The sequence below is a fragment of the Lontra canadensis genome, unplaced genomic scaffold, assembly GCF_010015895.1.
Source record: "Lontra canadensis isolate GAN:19392208 unplaced genomic scaffold, GSC_riverotter_1.0 scaffold189, whole genome shotgun sequence".
Classification (NCBI taxonomy): Eukaryota; Metazoa; Chordata; class Mammalia; order Carnivora; family Mustelidae; genus Lontra; species Lontra canadensis.
In genome coordinates, this window is record NW_022631183.1 from 1,434,467 (window position 1) to 1,455,745 (window position 21,279).

The following is a 21,279-nucleotide window of genomic DNA, read 5'->3' on the forward strand; positions in this document are numbered from 1 at the left end:
TGCATTTTTTTTCTTAAGCCCATCCTCCAGGTCACTATTTTTTTCTGTACATTTCTGCTTCTATGTGATTTTCATGATTTAGTTTCTTCTCTTCTTCCAACTTATTTTTAGAACTTTTCTTGTTGTTATATCACTTTATTCAGTTATTTAAAGAATTCAGGTTCTCTTTATTTGTAAGTATAGGGGATATTTGACTAAAAATTTATTGTTTCCATTTTTATAGGAATTTCTTAGTATGTTCTCTATTGGATACTCTGTGCTTATTATTTATATTTGAATGAGGCTGGCTACTTATTGAACATCATGTGGGGATGGGGCAGGGAGAGGAATTCTGATAGCTTCTTCAGATTATATAGTTGTCTCAGCATACTTACTCACCAAGTCTCCATCATAGGAGCATACATCCCCCTAAGGTAAGCACATCACCCAAAGAAGAGGTAGGAGTGACTTAAGAGGGAAGTTTTCTCGGAGCACCTGGGTGGCTCAGGTGGTTAAGCGCCAGACTTAATGATTTCACCTCAGGTTGTGGTCTCAAGGGTCATGAGATGAGCCTTGGCCCTGCACCTGAGTCCCTACTCGGGGCAGTCTGCTTGAGATTCTCTCCCTCTCCCTCTGCACATCCCCTTGTGCATGCTGCACATGCTCTCTCTCTCTCTCTCTCTCATATATAAATAAATCCTTTTTTAAAGAGTTAAAGAGTGAAACTTTATCTAGGCCATGTTTCTCTTATTGGAGACTTAGTTCTCTGGTTAGTGACTGAAAAGGTTATTGCTGTTTCTTCTACTGTATCCCTATCTCACCTTCAGGTACTTTCTGTCACAACTTTAGATTGAGGAAAAAATAGATCTATTCCATATCTCAAGTTTTTTGGAAGTTCCTGATTTAGTTGAAAAGCATGAGTGCCAAGGGCATTTCTCAGGGAGAAAACTATATAACTATTTAAATACTTTATAGTATTTCCCTTACTTTTTCTCCCAACTTCTGACATTCCCGGTTCCTTTGATTTAAATATTTTCCTTGGTTAGATATTAAGACACTGCTCTTAATTCTGTGGCTCTAGTTGTATTTCAAGACAAAGGCATGAGTTCAAGTAATTCAGCAGAATTTTTCTGTGTGTGAAAGTTTATAATGAAGTTATATTATAGAGAACCACATTATCAGACCCTTAAAAAAAAAAATCATAGTCTGCTTCTGAGATTATGATCTTTATAGATGAGAATCTCTTTAGTTGAAGATCCTGAGTTTACAAAGCCCAGCACCTGAAATACCAGTCACAAGGTCTTCATGGCCAAATGTGATTTTCATTTTTGGAATAAGATCCGTGAGTTCTTCTTTTTCCTTTCACAGGACAAGCAGGAGGACATGAAGACTATTTTGGAGGGCATAGATCCGGCCAAGCATCAGGTGAGGGAGGCCTTTGATGCTTGTAAGCTACTACATAAGGAATAGATGTTGTAGGTAACCAAAACTCTGGATATCTGAATTACAGGCAAGAAGTTCCAGGACCTTGCTGGGTGACAAAGAAAATTTTCTTCAATTGAAAAAGATTATGAAGTTCCAATAAGAAGAGATTTATGTTACTAGTAGTTTGCTTCCTTAGTATTTTTTTTATGTGGTATTCCTAAGAAATTTCTTAGGTGAAGATAGGTTTTCTTATTCATATATTTTTTTTGCATTCTTCCTTACTGGGAGATTCAACATACTACAGAGAGAAATCCTCAGTTTTAAAATCCTTTGCATTCAGCTTAGTTTATCAAAAATCTGAAACTCAGGCCTAGGGAGTTATTTTGGAATATTTTTTATATAATCCTCAAAGAAAAATAATTAGGTAAAGCATTTACTATATATTATTCATGCCATTAATTTCTATAAACTTAAAATTATTTTTGTAAAATTGCCCCTTGTAATTTTATTTTGAAATTGGTTTTTAAGAAGGTAAATACTTATTCATAAGCAAACATTTCTTTTGAGAAAATGTTTTGAATTTGTGCCTCATGGTTTTAAGAGTCAGGCAAATTTGGTATCCATTTTAATTCAGAGAGATTTGTTTAAACTCAGGAAGCAGTGCTTAATTTTAAAATCAGGAATAAATTGTGATTATATCACAGTTAGCTTAGGCCTTCTAAAATAAATTTTTCAGTATCAAGCCACTCTTAATCAAAATGCTTGTTAAGGATCTTCATTATTGTCTTGTTGAATGAGAAGCTGCTATATTCATTCTATTTTGAACCAAGTAAATAATATATTTCACAAAACATTATGTGAAAATATGAATTTTTACTCAGTTGTATAGTATCTCAGGCTCCTATCAAGAATGTAAAGCTGAGTGTTATTTCAGATAAAGTATTTCTTTCTTCTTAGATTGGTTAAAGGAAACATGATTATAAATCTCTTCTCTAAGCTGTAAGTCTCAAAAACTTGGGGTACTTTTTTTAAAATGAGCTTTGTGGCCCCACTTTTATTAGAGGTTCAGATTTAGTAGATCTGAAATGGGGACTTTGCATTTTAAATGATATCCCAGGAGATGCTGATGGCAAGTTCTCCATATTCCACACTTAAGACATTGCTAGAGTCCGTCAATTACTCTGCATCTGTGTTGAGTTCTCTTCCTTTTCCATCTTTGCTTTATAATCCATCATTCTTTCTCCAACCAAACCGAGTAAGTTTGGTTTTTCTCTTTTACTTGTGATTTTTAGAAACTGAGCTAAACACAAGCCCTAGAGTAGTGCCTCAATCTTTTTTCCATCTCAGTTGTCCTAAGGGATATGAATAAGATCAGTAAGAACAGATCACTAAGGTAATAATTAAAATACAGTGGTGGATTGGAAGAACATACCCCCCCCCCCGGGGGAGAACATTAGTATCCTCTAGTACATATATAGTATAAAACAGTCTCCTCTCCCTCTTCTGTGATTCTCGTCTTTCCCTTGACAATGTCCTCCTCCAACTCGAAGAAGTATTGCCTCTGAAATATAGTCACAATCCTTAGATGTATACCTTGGGTGTGCCTGGCTATGATTTTAAGGGAAATCAACTTACTTTTTAAAAAATAAACTTAATTTTAAATTAAATTTTGTTATCTAAATCCAAATGGGGAAAAAAAAAATGCAGCCTTTTCCTCCTAGTGCTTATTCCTCAGAACCAAAACCTTGCAGTGTATTTTTCATGGATAAGATTTTAGGGGACTTACAAAGTTCTAATTATCCATTTATCAATATAGTTCAACCATTATTAATTAGCTTACCTTAATTAACTTTAAATATGACCTACTTTTTAAATGTTAAGTTTTTATTAAGGAATAACGTACAGATTTTTTAGTTTTACTATTCAAAGCTAGAAAACTTTTATCTATTTTTTTCTTGATCTAAAACTATTTGTGAAGTACACAAAATTCCTAATGCCTTTTCTTTTAAAGGCCACAAAAACAAGTTCTCTCTTTCTAGGTTATTGTATTTTGAATGAGTCCTTTTCAGCTATCTCAAGTTTGTTTAAATATAAGTACAAATGGCATCCAGTCAAGAAGGTAAAGTCAGTGTTAGTATATTTTGAAACCTCTCTGCTCTCTGTTGTTTCAAGTATGTAGATATAATAAATAAAGTATGGGAGAAAAACAAACTAAGACTCTGTAGCTACAGTCAGAAAAAAAGATTAAAGAACACTAGACTAGAAGTGGAGTGTGGATCCACAGCTGAAGCTATACACCCAAGGAGAATTAAAATTTAAAGAAAAGGGGGGCGTGGGTGCTGGGATTTCAGTTTCTGTAGGCAATAAGGACTGAATGCATCACAAATGGAACAGGCGAGTAGATCTAGTCTACTTGACTGAAGCAAGGAACTGGGGACCTTTTTGCCCCACCTGTGAACAAAGATGGGAAAAGCTACAATCAACTTCCTTGTTGCAGTTAGAAATGATCTACTTATTCTTGGTAGAATGAAGATACAAAGACAACCGTGTAACTAAGAACTTGGAAGACACTTTTTTCTTTTTAAGACTTTATTTATTTATTTGACAGACAGAGATCACAAGTAGGCAGAGAGGCAGGCAGGGGGGTGGGGAGCAGGCTCCCCACCGAGCAGAGAGCCCAACGCCGGGCTGGATCCCAGGACCCTGGGATCATGACCTGAGCCGAAGGCAGAGGCTTAACCCACTCAGCCACCCAGGTGCCCCTCTATTTTTTGATTCAGTGAGCAGAACTAAAATAATTCCATGAGACCAGAAGTTTAAGTTGCCAACAAAGATCTCTTGCTGACATGGACTTTTAGGGTCAGATTCAGGCAACTTTCAGATCATCTGATGAGAAGAGATAAGTTCGTAAATAGAAATAAAAGAAAAAACTCTCATGCAAATTGAGCTTTTCAAAAAAATTATGAAGCTCAAGAGCAGATCGACATGAAGAGATAGTCAAGATGTAGCAAACAAACAAAAAGCAGCAAAACAGGAGACTTCAAGCTCAGGCAGTTGAAATAAAAGACTTTAAACATGCTCATTTTAAACTATAACCGGTAGCCACAAAACAACATGAAACAATGAAACAAAAGCCAATAATTATGAATTAAGAACAGATGGGTATGAAATAAAAAATGTTAATTTTGTGAGAGGGAAAGTTGTGGAAATAAAATATATATGGGATAAACAATGTATTGGACTCAGTTGAATAAAAAATTAGTGAATCAGGTAATTAAATGAGAAATAACACAATATAGCATAAAGATAAAGAAATGGAAGATTTTATGAAAGAGAAATTGAGAAAAAGAGGGTAGATTGAGAAGCTCTACCACACATTTGAAATTTCTGAATGAGAGGATAGAAATACACAGTAGAGGCAATGTTTGAAGAGATAGTGATAGAGAATTTTCTGAAATTGGAGCTAGACATGAATACTTGATTGAAAAATTAGTAAGTAAAACAAATGAAACTGTAGAATTTGAAAGATAATATTTTAGAAGCTACTAGAAGGGGAAAAGTGCATTACTTCAAAGGAACAACAATCAAATTTTTGACAGCAGATTCTCATCAACAGTAATAATCACAGAAGACAGTGGGAAGTAATATCCTCCAAATACCAGAAAAAAAATAGAATTCTGTACTCAACTACTCTTCCAGAGAAGGAAAAATAAACTTATTTTCAGATCTACAAAGAATAAAAGAGCTTACCACCTCAGATCCTTGCCAAAAGAACTACTAAAAGATAAATACATCAATAAGGAGACAGATATATCCTGGAGGAAGGCGTGGGATGCAGGAAGCTACGGTAAGCAAAGAAATTAGTAAAACATATTATAAATATAAATTTTTAATACAACACCTAAATTTTTATGCTTAAAACCAAAGTAATACTAAAATTCTAGACAGCAGTAGCATGAAATTCAGAAGAATGTGTTAAAAGGTTGAAAAGCCATGCTAGAGTCCCTCTGTTGTTCAGGAGAGAAGGATCAGGTACTGAATAACTTTAAAGATTTTTTTTTTTTTTTTTTTTGCAAAATATGTCAGTAATCAGAACAAATATAAATCTGTTGAACACAGTTAAAGGGAAAGACTTTTGAATTAGATTAAAAATGAAAATCTAGCAAATTCTGTCTTTGAGGATAAATCTAAAGTGAACTAATAGGGGAAGATTGATGAAGTGATGGAAAAAGTTATGTAAGGCAATATTAATATCCAATGAAATGAGATTTTTTAAAAAGATTTTATTTATTTATGACAGAAATAGCGAGAGAGAGAATGCAAGCACAGGGGAGCTGGAGAGGAAGAAGCAGCCTCCCTGCTTCGCAGGGAACCTGATATGGGGGTTGATCCCAGGACACTGAGATCATGACCTAAGCCAAAGACAGATGCTTAATGACTGAGCTGCACAAGTGCCGCCTGAAATGGAATTTTAAGCCTAAAGCATTTTTAGAGATAAATGTTCCTTCAACTGATATAACAGTTATTAATCAGTAACAATCTACCTTCTAAAGAAAATAGAAAATTACGAAGTTACAAGAAGTATAGGTCTATATTTGTGGTGATAGGATTTTTTTTCCACAGACTTCTGTATGAAACTGATCAAAGAGATAAAGCAATTGTTAAGAATAGAAAAATCAGATCTGCTTGTAAATAGCTAACATTCTATTTCTATTATATATACTATGAATTCTTTTCCAGTACATGGAACATGAATAAAATTGTCTTATGTTTTAGGCTACAAAGTCTTTAAAATAAACTCCTTAGTCACATGGACTAAATTCTTAGATCTTTATTGATTTGAAATTACAAATTAATAATAAAACCTTTTTTTAAAAAAATCCCATTCACCTAGAAAGTGAAGAAAAAATACTTTTATATAATTCATGGGTTAACGAGGCAATCATAGTGAAAATTACAAATTATCACAAAAACTACACATCAAAACTTAGGTGAGAGGATACAGCTAAAGTGGTCCTTAGAAGGAAAAGTTTTTTTAATATATAAAATGAAAGTAAATGGAGCTAATAAAAGAACAACAAAAAGCACCACAAAATAAGGTAATAATAAAGATAAAAGCAAAATTAATAGAATAGAAAACAACAAAAAATAGGAATAAAAAATAGGGAAGAAGACCAAACTTAAAAACTGATTTAATAAAAACAAAACACAACTACTGAAATAGATAAAATAAGGAAGACTATTTGCTAAAAAGGGGAAATGCACAGGTAAATGGTAGAAATTTAAAGGGAGTTATGACTATATGATACAGTAGAGATGAAAATTTATAAGGCAATCATATGAACATCAATAAATTTGAATACTTGCATGAAATGAATGCCGATTTTTTCCATGAATATATAATTTTATCAAAATTGACTCATGAATAGGAAACCTCAGTAGAAGGATAAGTATATTACACATTGAATCAGTAGTTTAAAATCATCCATCCAATGAAAGGAAGAAGTTCAGATGAATATATAGGTGAGTTTTACCAGATGCTCAAAGAATAAATAAACTGTACATTGTTCTAGCTATTTCCAAGAACAGAGAAAGAAGAAATGTTACCATGTGCAATATTTAAGTTTATAAGCTTGGAAAATAATTTTCTTTGGTTATGAAGGAAAAATACCATAATTTAAATCCTAAAATTTGATTGATCTTGAGCAAAAATATTGGCTTAACAAACCCAACGTTCATAAGGAGTATATACAAATTTGATTTATATTTTAGGGATTTATTTAGAATGAGAGAGAGCGCGTGCATGCGCACAAGAGAGCAGGGGTGGGAGCAGAGAGAGAGAGAGGCTCAAGCGGACTCACCGCTGAGTGCAGAGCCCAGTGCGGGGCTCTGTGCCAAAATCAGGAATTGGCCACTCATCTGACTGAGCCACCCAGGCGTCCCTGATTCCTATTTTAAGAAAAGGACTTAGTGGTCAGATATCTTGGGGCAACTTATATATGTTGTAGGGTTTACATTATTGATTATAGGACATGAAATATTATAAATACAATAAAAACTTGGGGCATTCCTTTACCTACCATTTTCTCAAATATAATTATGTTTTTCAAAACCAAAGAATGCATGCATCTATTTTTAGGGAGGAAAATAAAATAGCTTTTCACACCTTTTATTTCAGAAATTTTATTGGTGTGTTGAATTTTGAAATTTGATTTGGGGTGAGGATCTTGGGACTATACTTTCTGACTTTTTATCATTTAAGAGCTATCATAATATTTTATATATGCAGAACTAACAGTTATTTTAAGTTTATTCTAAAGGAGGGCTTTCACAGTCTTTTGTCTTTGCCATTACTCACGGGACCTAGTTATGCTGATGGGTGTCACTGCTAGGCTTAAGAGAGAAGAAAGAAAGAAAAAAGAAGAGAAAAGTGACGTTAATTTTGCCCACCCATGTTCTAGTAACAATGTATTATCAAATGCAGATAATGAATGTCTAATTCTGAGTTTAGCTACTACCCTTAATTTCTTGTTAAATTAACTTTTCTTTCTCTTATTTACCTAGTAGAAAATTAAAACTTCAAACCTCAGTACTAAGAAGGAAGATTTGAGAGGTCAGTTACACTTAGGTTCCTTCTTGGAGCAGTTTATTGTTTTAGATGTTAGGTATGTAATGTAATGGTAAGCAAAAATGACACGATTGGTGTTCTCATGCAGCTTACAGTTTAGTGGCAGAGACATGTTAGCCAAATAGTTATACAAACTAATACATGATTGAAACTTATGAAGGAGTGGTTCATATAGCTATGTACATACAGATGGTCCTCAACTTATGATGGTTCACTTAGAATTTTTCAACTTTATGACAGTGCAAAAGTGATACGCATTTAGTGGAAACCATACTTTGAATTTTGAATTTTGACATTTTCCTGGGCTGGCGATATATGATAAGATACTGTCATGATACTGGGCAGCAGCAGGGAGCAGCAGCTACGGTCAGCCAGACAATCTCAAGGATAAACAACCAATGCACTCAAAACCATCATGAACTCATAGAATCATTGTTATTCACTTTCAGTATAGTGTTCATTCATTACATGAGATTTTAAGTACTTTATTATGGAGGAGACTTTGTGCTTGTTGATTTTGTCCCAACTGTGGGCAAATGCTCTGAGCATGTTTAAGGTAGGCTAAATAAGCTATGATATTCTGTAGGTTAGGTATATTAAATGCACTTTACACTTAAGATATTTTCAGCTTAAAATGGGTTTATCCATACATAACCCCATCATAAGTCGAGGAAGATTTATAATAGAGTAATTGAGTCGGGAAGTTCAAGGAGGTCTACCTTGAGGAAATAACACTTAGCTTGAGATGTGAATGATGAAAAGGAGCTAATAGAGAAGTGTTACAGGGAAGAAAGAACAGCTTGAGCAGAAAGGCCTTGAATCAGGAGTGAAATAACACATTGCCAAAGGAGCAATTTGTTTCCAGTGTGTAGTTGATTGCATTGATAATTCAGAAAAAAAGTGACATGGAGAAACTGAACAACTTTCTAAATGAGGTTTTCTTTCTTTTTTTTTTTTTTTAAGATTTTATTTATTTATTTGACAGACAGATCACAAGTAGGCAGAGAGGCAGGCAGAAAGCGGGGGAGGGAGGCTCCCTGCGGAGCAGAGAGCTGATGCGGGGATCTATCCCAGGACCCTGGGATCATGACCTGAGCTGAAGGCATAGGCTTAACCCACTGAGCCACCCAGGTGCCCCTGAATGAGGTTTTCATAAAGTATATTCCATTTTGTTTTACGTAGATTTCTAGAATGTTAGATTTGCTTACATTTGAATGTAAATTCAAAGTCCATTCCAAAGCATCACCTGTGTTAACCATCTTCTCTATATTTTAAAATTAGTAAAGAGTGTCACATCATCAATATGTATAACAAGAAGTCAAAACATAAATTAATTTTTATAAGAAGTTGAGAGATTCTGTACTATCAAGGTAAAAATTTTTAAATCTCTTTTAGAGTATAATTCATGTCACTGCAGGCCAGTTTAAAGTTTCCATTGGGCAGACAGTCTACTTATTTCTCATTGTTAGTTTGCCTTAATTGTAGATTAGCTGTAGTTATTTAACAGACTGAAAAGTATCCTATTGGCAGAGCACACTATTTTTTTTTCTAAAGATTTTAATTTTTAGGGGCACCTGGGTGACTTAGATGGTTAAGTCTCTGACTCTTGATTTCAGAAAAGGTCATGATCTCAGGGTCATGTGATCAGCCCCTTGTTGGGCTCCACATTCAGCCCGGAGGCTGCTTGGGATTTTCCCTCCCTCTCTCTCTGCCCCTCCTGCTTTTTCACATGCGCTCTCTCTAAAATAAATAAATACATCTTTTAAAAAAAGAGACTTTACTTTTTAAGTCATTTCCACACCCAGTGTGGGACTCGAACTCAATCCTGGAGATCAAGAGTTGCATACACCACTGGCTAAACTAGCCAGGCGCCCTGAGCACACTATTTTTAAGTTGACTGTGGTAGCTAAAGGATTCTCTGAGTTAGCTAGAAAAGAGCTGAAATAAAGCTTGACTTAAGCATTGTTCTCTATCAGGTTTTTCTTTTTTATATATTAATTTACTTGAGAGAGAGAGCACACACACGAATGGGGTGGAGGGGGAGAGGGAGAAGCAGACTCCCCACTGAGGAGGGAGCCCTACGTGGGGGTTGATCCCAGGAGCCTGGGATCATGACCTGAGCCAAATGCAGAGGCTGAGCCACCCAGGCACCCTTTATCAAGTTTTTCTTGGTAACAAAAGACCAGAACAACAGAAATTAATGTTTACATACACAATGAAATGGGATAGGTGAGCAAACTTTTCATAGAAGCAGTGCATCAACTACATTTATATATATATATATATATATATATATGAGAGAGAGAGAGCTGGAGCAGAGGGAAGAGACAGAGGAAGAAGCAGACTCCCGCTGAGTAAGGGAGCCTGATGCAGGACTCGATCCCAGGACCCTGGGATCATGACCTGAGCCGAAGGCAGACGCCCAACCAACTAAGCCACCCAGGCACCCTATTTGTTTATTTTATTTAAAATTCAGTTAACATACAGGGCAAGATTGGTTTCTGGAGTAAAATTCAGTGGTTCATCGCTTACATACAGCACCCAGTGTTTATCAGTCAGCTATATTTTAATACTTAGATGAATGTAATAAGAGTTCAAGTTCTCCCATCAGTATTACTTGGCTTATTAACAAGCTCCTTTTAGGGGCACTTGATACTAGGATGGTAGCATGCAGTTTTGTCATTCACTTCTCTTGCTGGCAAACTTCCTAGAAGGAACAGCAATCTTTCTGCTATTATAAAACTGCTTCTTTTGCCTTTCACTATTCACATATTTAATTTCTAGTCTAAAATAAAGTCTGCTCCTTGGTGTGTTTTTTCCTTTTTTCTTTCCTCTTAACCCTTGAAATACTGTAGTGCTTTTCTTTAGAGACTGGTTTCTGAATAAATAAAATTTAAAAAGAGAGAGAGAGACTGATTTCTGTCCTGTGATAGAGTTCTGATTAGTTTCTGATATAAGATCAGAATCTTCCTAATCATGTGTAAGACTAAGGTTCTTTTTTCACAATTCATATGAATAGTTAGGAAAAACATCTTTTTGATCATGGGATTGGAAAAATGCGGCTATTTCTCTTTGAGGCTCAAACAAAACATAAGTACTATCTTTAAATGCTGTTGTTTGGTATGCAAAAGTGAACTTGCCCTTAAAAGGTTATACCATGTACTATTGACTGAAATTAATCCTACATTTTGGAGGAATTGAGATAGGTAGTATAAGTGGCTACAGTAAGTATTAAATCTTACTTCTCATGTCGTTTGTACTGTTTAAAAATATATGGTTAGTGAATTGGCACTGTTGGATTATTTTTTTGTTTCTTTAATAGGAACATGAATCTGAGGGTGGAAGAACACCTTTGATGAAAGCTGCGAGAGCTGGTCATTTGTGCACTGTGCAGTTTCTTATTAGCAAAGGTAAGGGAAGCACAAGTAAGGATTTGTAAGAGGCTGTAACTTGTGAAGAAAAAATCCTAAACTGGTGCAGTTTGTGTTAGAGCTGTTTTTCCTATAGTACAAGTATTGTATCCTAGTCTTTATTGCTGTATTTTATTTAGTAAGTGTAGAGTTCATGAAGTACTTATTGGGATTTTTCTTTATATATATATATATATATATATATATATATATATATATATATATAAAATTTATTTATTTGACAGAGAGAGAGAGAGATCACAAGCAGGCAGAGAGGCAGGCAGAGAGAGAGGGGAGGAAGCAGGCTCCCCGCTGAGCAGAGAGCCCGACTCGGGGCTCAATCCCAGGACCCTGGGACCAGGACCTGAGCCAAAGGCAGAGGCTTATTAACCCACTGAGCCACCCAGGCACCCCGGGATTTTTCTGTATTAGTTTTGAATTTGTGAAGTTTGGCAACTAAGCTGCCTATTATTCCTGACCAAAATTAGAAAAGCCAAATGTAAAACATCCAGCAATATTTAATAGAGTATTGTTCAGCACTTAATGATAAGGCAGTTCTGCTGGCAGGGGGGCAGGGGTGGAGAGGCAGAAAGTCTGTAACTATTGTTTACTGTTCCGTTGAATTAACCACATAAACAAGGACGTTATGTATTATTTTTATATTCCTCTAGAGGTTCTTTTATTAGAATATATTTAGGGAAAGAAGTTTGCATGATGGGTGAAGAGATAGTTCAGGACTGTTCACTATCAAAGAGTGAAATACTGTTAAACCCATGTTAGGTTGAACCACAAAACTGTCATTTTAAACATCAAAAAGGGAAATACCAATGATTTCATTTGGTTCAGCCTAACTCTGTGTATAGTGTTAGAGGTATTCTAGCATCTGATGAAAGATCCTGGGGTAGGATGGTAAAATGCAAGGAAAGTCTGCTCAGGTCATGTTGTTAAATTAAGAATTTTAAAATGTATATTTTTTAAGATTTTATTTATTCATTTGAGAGAGAGAGACAGCAACAGAGATAGTAAAAGAAGGCATGAGCAAGGAGGAGAGGGAGGAGCAGGCTCCCCAGTGAGCAGGGAGCCTACGCAGGGCTCAATCCCATGACCTGAGCTGAAGACAGGTGTTTAACCGACTGGGGCCCTAAAAATAAGAAATTTATTAAAAAAATAAAAATTTTATACCTAAGTTCCAACCGAACTCAGATATTTTGTGCCACTACGAAACAAGTATAAGATTTTATCCTTTTGAAAATACTTCTTTTCTTCTTTAATTGGGTACAACTAGGTTTATTTTCTTAATAGCACATTTTTGCTACCAAATAAGGCATATCTTTACATAAGGTTACAACATAGTCTGTAAAAGGTATTTACCTCAAGCATACTGAAGTAATAATAAATAGATGGGTAACCTTTGGAATTCTCTCAGGCTCCTTGCTAAGGGGGTTATCTAGTCATATCCAACACCAACCCTACTAAGCATGTAATCAGACTTGTCAGAAAAAGAACACATTGATTATAGCCTTTCTAGGCTGTAGTAACTGCTAAACAATCCTACCATCTAAATTTATTATTAACAACTTTAAAAATAATCACATGTTGCTAATATAAGAAAGTTTATTGGTGTGTCTTGCTTGCCCTTCCAAAAGGTACTTTTATGTGAGTTAGGTTTAGGATCGGCTGGATATTTCTGAAAATTAAATTAATTATAGTGTTTTGTTTTTTTTTAAAGATTTTACTTATTTATTTGACAGACAGAGATCAGAAGTAGGCAGAGAGGCAGGCAGAGAGAGAGGAAGGAAAGCAGGCTCCCTGCTGAGCAGAGAGCCTGATGTGGGGCTCGATCCCAGGACCCTGGGATCATGACCTGAGCCGAAGGCAGAGGCTTTAATCCATTGAGCCACCCAGGCACCCCAATTATAGTGGTTTTGCCCATGGGTTTATTTTTCTTTTCAGAAACTAAGTGTGGAATTAATGAAGAAGGAATATTGCTATAGTCTTAACTATGGAGTTGAGACTTCGGTGCACTATAATTTTTTTAAGGGTCAAAAACAGTTTATCAAATAGGAGGTCAAGAAAGGATTTTGCATTTAGACTTTTGCAGGTCACATCGAACAAAGCTATTGAACAACTTACTAATTAGGCTTTCGGATAACATTTTTGGATATTCTTGTCTTCTGTCCATATCCAGGTCCCTCTGACTCTTAAAATACAAAATCTGTTTTCTCTACTTTGAGACCTGGCTATACTGCCACATTCTAGAAGTAGATAAAAAAAGGTCTTTACAACATTTTGAGAGTTACATACAATGATATTATTTGATGCTTACATTAACCTGTATATATTTATTAATCTTAGTCTTCTAGATTTTCCATTTTAAAAGTGATATTGAATGAACGAACTACAGCTACGCGCAACATTTTGGATGCATCTCACAAATATTATATTGAGCGAAAGAAGCCAGACACAAAAGAGTACACTGTATGATTTCATTCATATAAAGTTCAAAAACTAAGACCAGTTTGGAAGTCAGGATAGTAGTACCATTGGAAGGGTGGGTAGTGACGGAAAGAGGGCACAAGGTGTGGGACTGCTGGTATGTGGATAACGTTCTGTTTCTTGATTTGGGTGCTGGTTACACAGGTGTGTCCACTTTGTGAAAAATTTTCATTTATGATTTGTGTACTTTTTAAAATCTATTTCATACTTCAAAACAAATCTCTAAAGTGATATTTTTTGTGACCTTGCTTCATTCCTTTTTCTAAGATTGCTGTTTATGTTTCTTTGAAGGCGCCAATGTGAATAGGGCTACAGCCAATAACGATCATACAGTAGTGTCACTAGCATGTGCGGGAGGTCATCTGGCAGTTGTTGAGCTACTTTTGGCTCATGGAGCCGACCCTACTCATCGACTCAAGGTATTCTACCTAAAAATAAGTAAATAAATAATATATGCATTGTTACTAAAAGATATTGAAGATATGTTTGCTGGTCTCAGTGCTTCATATTCATTACTGTTTATAAATGAGTTTTGATTCTAGACAGGCTGCTAAGAAACTGAATGTCTAGCAGTTATAAGAAGAAATTTACAAGTAATTGATTAATGTCAATCTTTCTCAGGATGGCTCGACAATGCTCATTGAAGCTGCAAAAGGTGGCCATACTAACGTTGTTTCTTATCTGTTGGATTACCCAAACAATGTTCTGTCAGTTCCTACTACAGATGTATCTCAGCTCACCTCACCTTCTCAAGATCAATCTCAGGTAAAGTAAAACAGCTGATTTATAAATATAAAGCCTCCAAATTGATTGGGAGTTTTTGTTTAAAATTAGTTTTAAGGAAAATGGATTTGTTCCTCTCTTCTATTATGTATTGAGATAAACAAGATACTAAATCCTTTAAGATTTATTTCCTTCAAAAGTACATGAAAATTACCTGTTGCCTTATTTACTGAAAAAAAAGCTCTTTTTAAAAAACACTTAATACCAAATATAAATATAAATTTTCCACATTGTCAAACTACTATAGCTAGGTCTTTAGGGTTATTTATTTTTAATGAATACATTAAACGTAACCTTAAACCAGGGGACAGCTTCTTCCTTAGTACCTCCCAAGACAGTATTAGTTATTCTAGAGATAGTTATTTTTTGTTAACCAGGAAAGTGTAGTTATCCAGGATAAATGTACCAAAAGTTGATTAAAGTAATTTTTAAACCTACCTAAAAATAGGGAGAGAATATAGAGAGTGTACTAAGTATACAAAGTTCAGTGAAATCTTAAGTTCTTTTCTACAAAGTTATCCTGAGAACTGCTAAGTTACCCAGTTAGGGAATATGTTGGATTTTCTTTTTTGACCCATAAAGAATTTGAACAGGGTAAATGGGCCAGTCAATATATGACTTGTACTCCTAGCTATAATCAGAACCACCAACGCCCAATAAGGCTTCCTCTCTAAAAAGAGAGTAATACTAATTCTGTTTAGCTTAAATCGTTCATTGCATATAGATAGCCTGATTTTGTCCAATTCAATATTCTCAGAAATTATTCCTTGGTGAAGGCTTTTTTTGTTGAGTTCTGTTTGTTTTTTTAGAAACAAAAAAGTGAATTTGGTAGTATATGAAGAAAATCTAAATTTCCATTTCATTTATGGGCCCTTGTTTTATTCTTTGGTCTGAGATGATATTTTTTCTGAGTTAACTTTTTAGGTTCCACGTGTACCAATGCATACACTCGCCATGGTTGTACCTCCCCAGGAACCTGACAGAACATCACAGGAGAACCCCCCTGCCCTTCTAGGAGTACAAAAAGGTTGGTTATTGAATTATTTTCCTTAAAGTGGGTATTTTATCACCTAATTAATGAACTCGTAAAAGCACTTTAATGGCATACGGTTAACGTCTACCCAGGATTAATTGTGGTAGGTAATTCTGACAAATGCTAATAGTCTTACAGACTGTTTATAAAAGAAAGAAGATAAATACTAAGAAAAATGACTTCTAATTTTCTTGTTAACGTACTGCTAGGTATAGTTTTCATCTGGCACAGATAAAAATACTTACAAAGCATATCAAGTTACTGATTATATTACAGTAGCAAAAATTTATCAGACATTCATTTTCCATTTGACAGTTCTTTTGTTAAACAGTAGTATAATATGAGGAGTGAAAATGTGCGTTTGCTGTCTAGTTAAGTCTTCATAGCATTGATGCAACTGAAGGAGTTAGAAGTTTAAGAATTACATTTAGTTTCTTTCATGCAATACTGAATATGGTGGGCTAACATCTATCATGTGAACCTAGACAAGGAACTGTCAAAAAGTACATAAATAACATCCAAGTAAACAAGAAGAAGCATATACTCTTTAAAAGACTCAAGTTTATGAACTCTAATATTTTCCTGCTTTTTCATTTGTAGATACAAAGTACCTTCACTTGATAATCATGTATAGTTGTCCTGAGTTCTCTGAAATAAAATAGGTGATGTGTAAGATATTAAAAACTATATGAAAACAAATTTATGAGCATATTTCATTCAGTATATGATAACCAAGCTCTAGATTTTTGAAATCACAGTGAGGTGTATAAGTATATATTAGTTTCTCTTTGACTTAAGGAAAGTTGGATAGAGTTGACTATTATAGCAGCAAGTAGAAGCTTCTTTTAAATTATGTCAATTTGAGTAATTTAGAGTATCAGGGGCCTTGACCAAGGGTTACTTCATTTCTAAACCATTACTTCCAGAGATAAAATATCGGTGATCTCTCTGACTTAAGCTTTATAATGGAGTTTTCCATTGCACACCTAGCTATTCAAACTCTTCAGGAAATGAAGACTGCTGTTTTTAATTTTAACAAATAAAAAGCAGATTAAGCATGTGCTTATTAAGGAATCTAAGCATCCTAACTGACTTTACTCTTAGTAAAATATTTAGACCTAAATGTCTCTGTGTTTGTTTTATGTTTGGCTATATGTTGTAGAGGACTATAGTAACTTTGGCTGGGGAAATTCAGTACTAAATAAGAAATGATTCAAAAAATATATTAATAACAAAGCCACAAAATAATCAAGAAATAATCTAGGGAGGACATGGAGTGTGTGCAGAGAAGAAGTAAACCATTTTAAATTTAGATTTAATACGTAAGTCAGCAGAATCGTTTGGGTAGGGTTTCTTTTAAGTTGATGCTCAAGTGAATAATCAGTCATATTCTTTGAATACTGAAATACCATCTGATACTGGGTACCTACTTAAGTTTCTTCACTTTGGTGTTTTATTACTTATTGAATAACATAGAAATGACTAACCTTTTAAGTAATCTTTCATTTTACTAAATTATAAGAGAAGGAAAAAATTAACACTTGTATTTAGACACTTGGGTGCTTGTTGTTGCCAGATGTCATGTGGCATTGCCAACCTAATATTTCTTTGTGTAGGATCAAACTGCAGTGATGTACTGTATTAAGATGCTATTTTAGGGGCACCTGGGTGGCTCAGTGGGTTAAGCCTCTGCCTTCAGCTCAGGTCCTGGTCTCAGGGTCCTGGGATCGAGTCCCACATAGGGCTCTCTGCTTGGCGGGGAGCCTTCTTCCCCCTCTCTCTCTCTGCCTGCCTCTCTGCCTATTTGTGATCTCTCTCTGTCAAATAAATAAATAAAATCTTTTAAAAAAATGTTAGTAGTATAAATCGTGTGCATCATAGAATGTTTTATCACTATGAATTAGGAAAAATTAGTTGATGATACAGATTTATACAATGAATTACCCAGGTAGATATTTAAATCATAAAAGATTTATTATTACGTTCTCCTGCTTAAAGTGGCTTTTTCTCCTCATCACTTCCTTTGAGTGATGAAATCTCTGTTTGACCCTGTTGTTTTTGTTTCTTCTAAGTCCATAGATTGTATCTGTATTAAAATATGATTAGGGATGAAGGAAGAGTTCTTCCTCTTCCTCCTCTCTAACACCCTCTTCTTTCTTAGCAGTCATCTTTTAAGTTCTTAGAACATTTTACTTCTGCCTGAAGTCTTTTTATTATTTGTATCTGCATCCTTCTAAAATACTTTCATGCCCTTAAAACTTACCTAGGTATTTTACATATGTACTGCCCAGATACTCTTTTCTTTGATGATCCATGTACAACACTTGTTCCATCCCTCTTGACCCATATTCTCCTGATTTAGGAAGCTAATCTCCCTTACCCTTTGTTGGTTTTCAAAGGATTTGACATTCTAGGTGCCATCTGACAAAAGCCTCAAGATCACCCCTATAAACGAAATATGAAACCAACTGATAGTGATATGCTCAGTTTTCTAGTATTATTTAGTTTTATTAACTATAGTTTTGAATGTTCAATTGGGAAAGGATGCATAAGTAATACCAGCTTTATGCCTTTCCAAATCAGTTTACAAATCAAATTTGTTGATCAACTCTTATTTGTTATAACTGGTTCTCCAGCAATTCTAAAAGATAGGACTCATGATTATCCTCTGCAGGTTGTACCACTTAGAACTAAACCCCTACAGAACATTAAAATGATGTCAAGATAAACAAAACACATCTTTTGTGTGTACCTCAAGTCCTCTTGAGGAGTAATTCTTTTCTCTGGAGTACTGTACAGCTCTTTATTGGATCTTTCTTCTGACTCTGGTAACATCTGCCCCTTTCCCTTCCCTTGGACTTCATGTATAGAAGGTTGAGTTAATCCTACTTCCCTGATACAATCATTCTGTTGTTTGATGCGAATTCTTTTGTTTTTGTAAATTCTTATAAAATGTTTACTACCTTATGCGTATTTTTAGTTTACATGAGTGGTATTGTGCTATAGATCATGTTTTCTTTTTTGCTTTTTTCACTAAACACTTTTACAGATCTATCCATGTGTCTGCCTCTAGACTATTTCTGCTAGCAGCATAGTGCTTCATCTTATATATCTTCCACTTTTTACTTGTCTTTTTCCAGTGATGGGTATCCAAATTGCTTCTTATCCCCCACCACCACAGACAGTGCTGTGATGAAAATGCTGGTACAGTCCTCTTAAGGATGTGTGTGAGAATCTCTTTGGGGTAAAATCAGGGAACAGAATTACTGTCATAGGAGGTGCCTGGGTGACTCTTCCTCTTGATTTCAGCTCAGGTCTTAATCTCAGGGTGGTGAGATGGAGCACTGTGACCTCATGCTCCGAGCTCAGTGGGGAGTCTGCTTGAGATTGTCTCTCAACCTCTCCCTCTGCCCCTCCCCTGCCACACATATGTGTACGCACTCTCTCTCTCTCTCTCTCACATAAAATATAAATAAATCTTAAAAAAGAAAGAAAAAGAACCTGTTACAGGACTGCATAATGTTTATCTGACAAAGTGTCACAAATTGCTCTCTAGAATGGCTATGCAGTTTGCATTCCTACTAGCAATACATAAGGGTTCCCATATTACCTGTATTATACACCCATTCCCAAACCTGCCAACCCTTGGCTTTATCTTTGTATTTGGTTTTGTACATCTTTATCTCCCCTGTTAGACTGTAAGCTCCTCAAGGGCAGGGTTTATGTTGTCTTTGTATGGTCCACTATGCCTTGCTTATACTAGATGTTCAGATATTTGTTAAATAAATTCATGAGCACCAGGCTAAGTTTAGATTGTCTGAAGACAAAGAAAATTATTAAGAATTTTTTTTAAGAAGAGAGACATTGTAATTAAAGAGGATGTTTAAAAAATTAATGAAGAAGTAGTATTCTAGAATGGTTAGGAAAAGATCAAAAACAAATTTGAATATAAACTAAGAATTAAATTAATATACTGCTTTATATCCCAGAATTGTTTATTGGAGTAGGCAACATGAAAAGTTCTCATTTTCATATCAAATCAGTAAAATTGTATAGAAATTATATGTACAGTGAATGAAATTGAGTGTTCCTCTGGAAAATTTTACTACTAGTATTCTCTAGTTTAGTAGATTTCCATTATGTAATCATGCTTATGTGAATTTATCAGTGTACAAATTTAAAATCTTTTAATATATGAGATTTATATTAAAAAGCAGGAGGTTCAATTAATCTTTTAGCATGTTACACAGATGTTCACTCTTTGGACATTCTTGGTTACGCTTACTGTGTTGAAGATATATAGGATGCCCTGTTACTTTGGGAAATTTTGAGACAGAAATTTAGGTATAAAGGAAAAATGAGTCATTTCTCAGCCAGTGGCTTTCATTTTTGACTGTGACGATAATAAGAAGTATTTTGTATTGAAACTCACAAAACAATATACATTTATTTATCCAAATACAAATTCCATTAAACAACATATGTGCTACTACACTTACGTACTATGTTATTTTCAACTGTACTTCATTGACCTTTTTTTTCCACTTAAGACCCAGTTGGGAGTGTTGTTTAAAGTTCATTCTTGGCGGGGTGCCTGGGTGGCTTAGTCGGTTAAGCGTCTGCCTTCTGCTCAGGTCATGATCCCAGGGTTCTGGGATCGAGTCCCACATCAGGCTCCCTGCTCAGTGGGGAGCCTGCTTCTTCCTCTGCCTGCTCTGCCTGCTGCACCCACTACTTGTGCTTACTTTCTGACAAATAAATAAATAAAATCTTCAAAAAAAAAATCTTTCTAGGGGTGCCTAGGTGGCTCAGTTGGTTAAACATCTGCTTTTGGCTCAGGTCATGATCCCAGAGTCCTGGAATCAAGCCCTGCATTGGGCTCCCTGCTGAGTGGGGAATCTGCTTCTGTGTGGTAATGTAAGAAAGCAAGGGAATTGTAGAACCATGTTTAAATTTCCTTAGACAAAAACAAGTAAGGAAAAATCTAGATCGATTTGTATGTCAGGTATTTTTCCCTTTGGCCATTATTTTTTTATTGCACCAAGTACTAATTCAGACACAAAAATGATTGATGGAATTAAACTCATTTTAATAGTAAACTTAATTTTTGGCAAGTATATGTCCACCTCATTCCCTCACTGTGCATAAAATAAAGGCTATATTCTAAATTATCTGTATATCATGGTTTCCTGTTATAAACTTTTTTTTTGTTTTATTAATGGAGGAAAAGGGAAAAAGGGAAAAAGAGAAAGTAGGAAAACACCAGACTTAAGAGTGAGATATTGGCTTTACCTATATTCCTAAACAGTGCTTTATGATGTCACTCAATGCTAATAGTGAATAGATTCAAATTACTTGTTTCTGACAGTGACTTGTTTCTGACAGGAGATGTTTTAAAAGTTAGAACTCTTATGTTCTGGATTCTTATACTACCTGGTAAAAATTTTGTTGCTAAGAGGATGCTTGTCACATTTAGTACTTTTCCCAAACACTAAGGTGTTGCTTAAGCTTCTAGGAATAATTAG

At 35.0% G+C, this 21,279-nt stretch overlaps 1 protein-coding gene across 14 annotated transcripts in view; it reads left to right on the forward strand.

The window, feature by feature from the left end:
- LOC116861037 (ankyrin repeat and KH domain-containing protein 1) overlaps window positions 1-21,279 on the forward strand; it is a 128,116-nt gene that overhangs the window by 63,207 nt on the left and 43,630 nt on the right. For 7 of the 14 annotated variants that reach the window (XM_032847479.1, XM_032847476.1, XM_032847475.1 and 4 more), the window contains exons 11-15: window positions 1,348-1,404; window positions 11,355-11,442; window positions 14,230-14,357; window positions 14,560-14,703; window positions 15,646-15,748. In XM_032847479.1, coding sequence (XP_032703370.1) covers window positions 1,348-1,404; window positions 11,355-11,442; window positions 14,230-14,357; window positions 14,560-14,703; window positions 15,646-15,748 — 520 coding nt within the window. Of the gene's footprint in view, window positions 1-1,347; window positions 1,422-11,354; window positions 11,443-14,229; window positions 14,358-14,559; window positions 14,704-15,645; window positions 15,749-21,279 lie in introns of those variants that run through there. The other 7 variants (XM_032847482.1, XM_032847478.1, XM_032847473.1 and 4 more) reach the window with 3 other exon arrangements.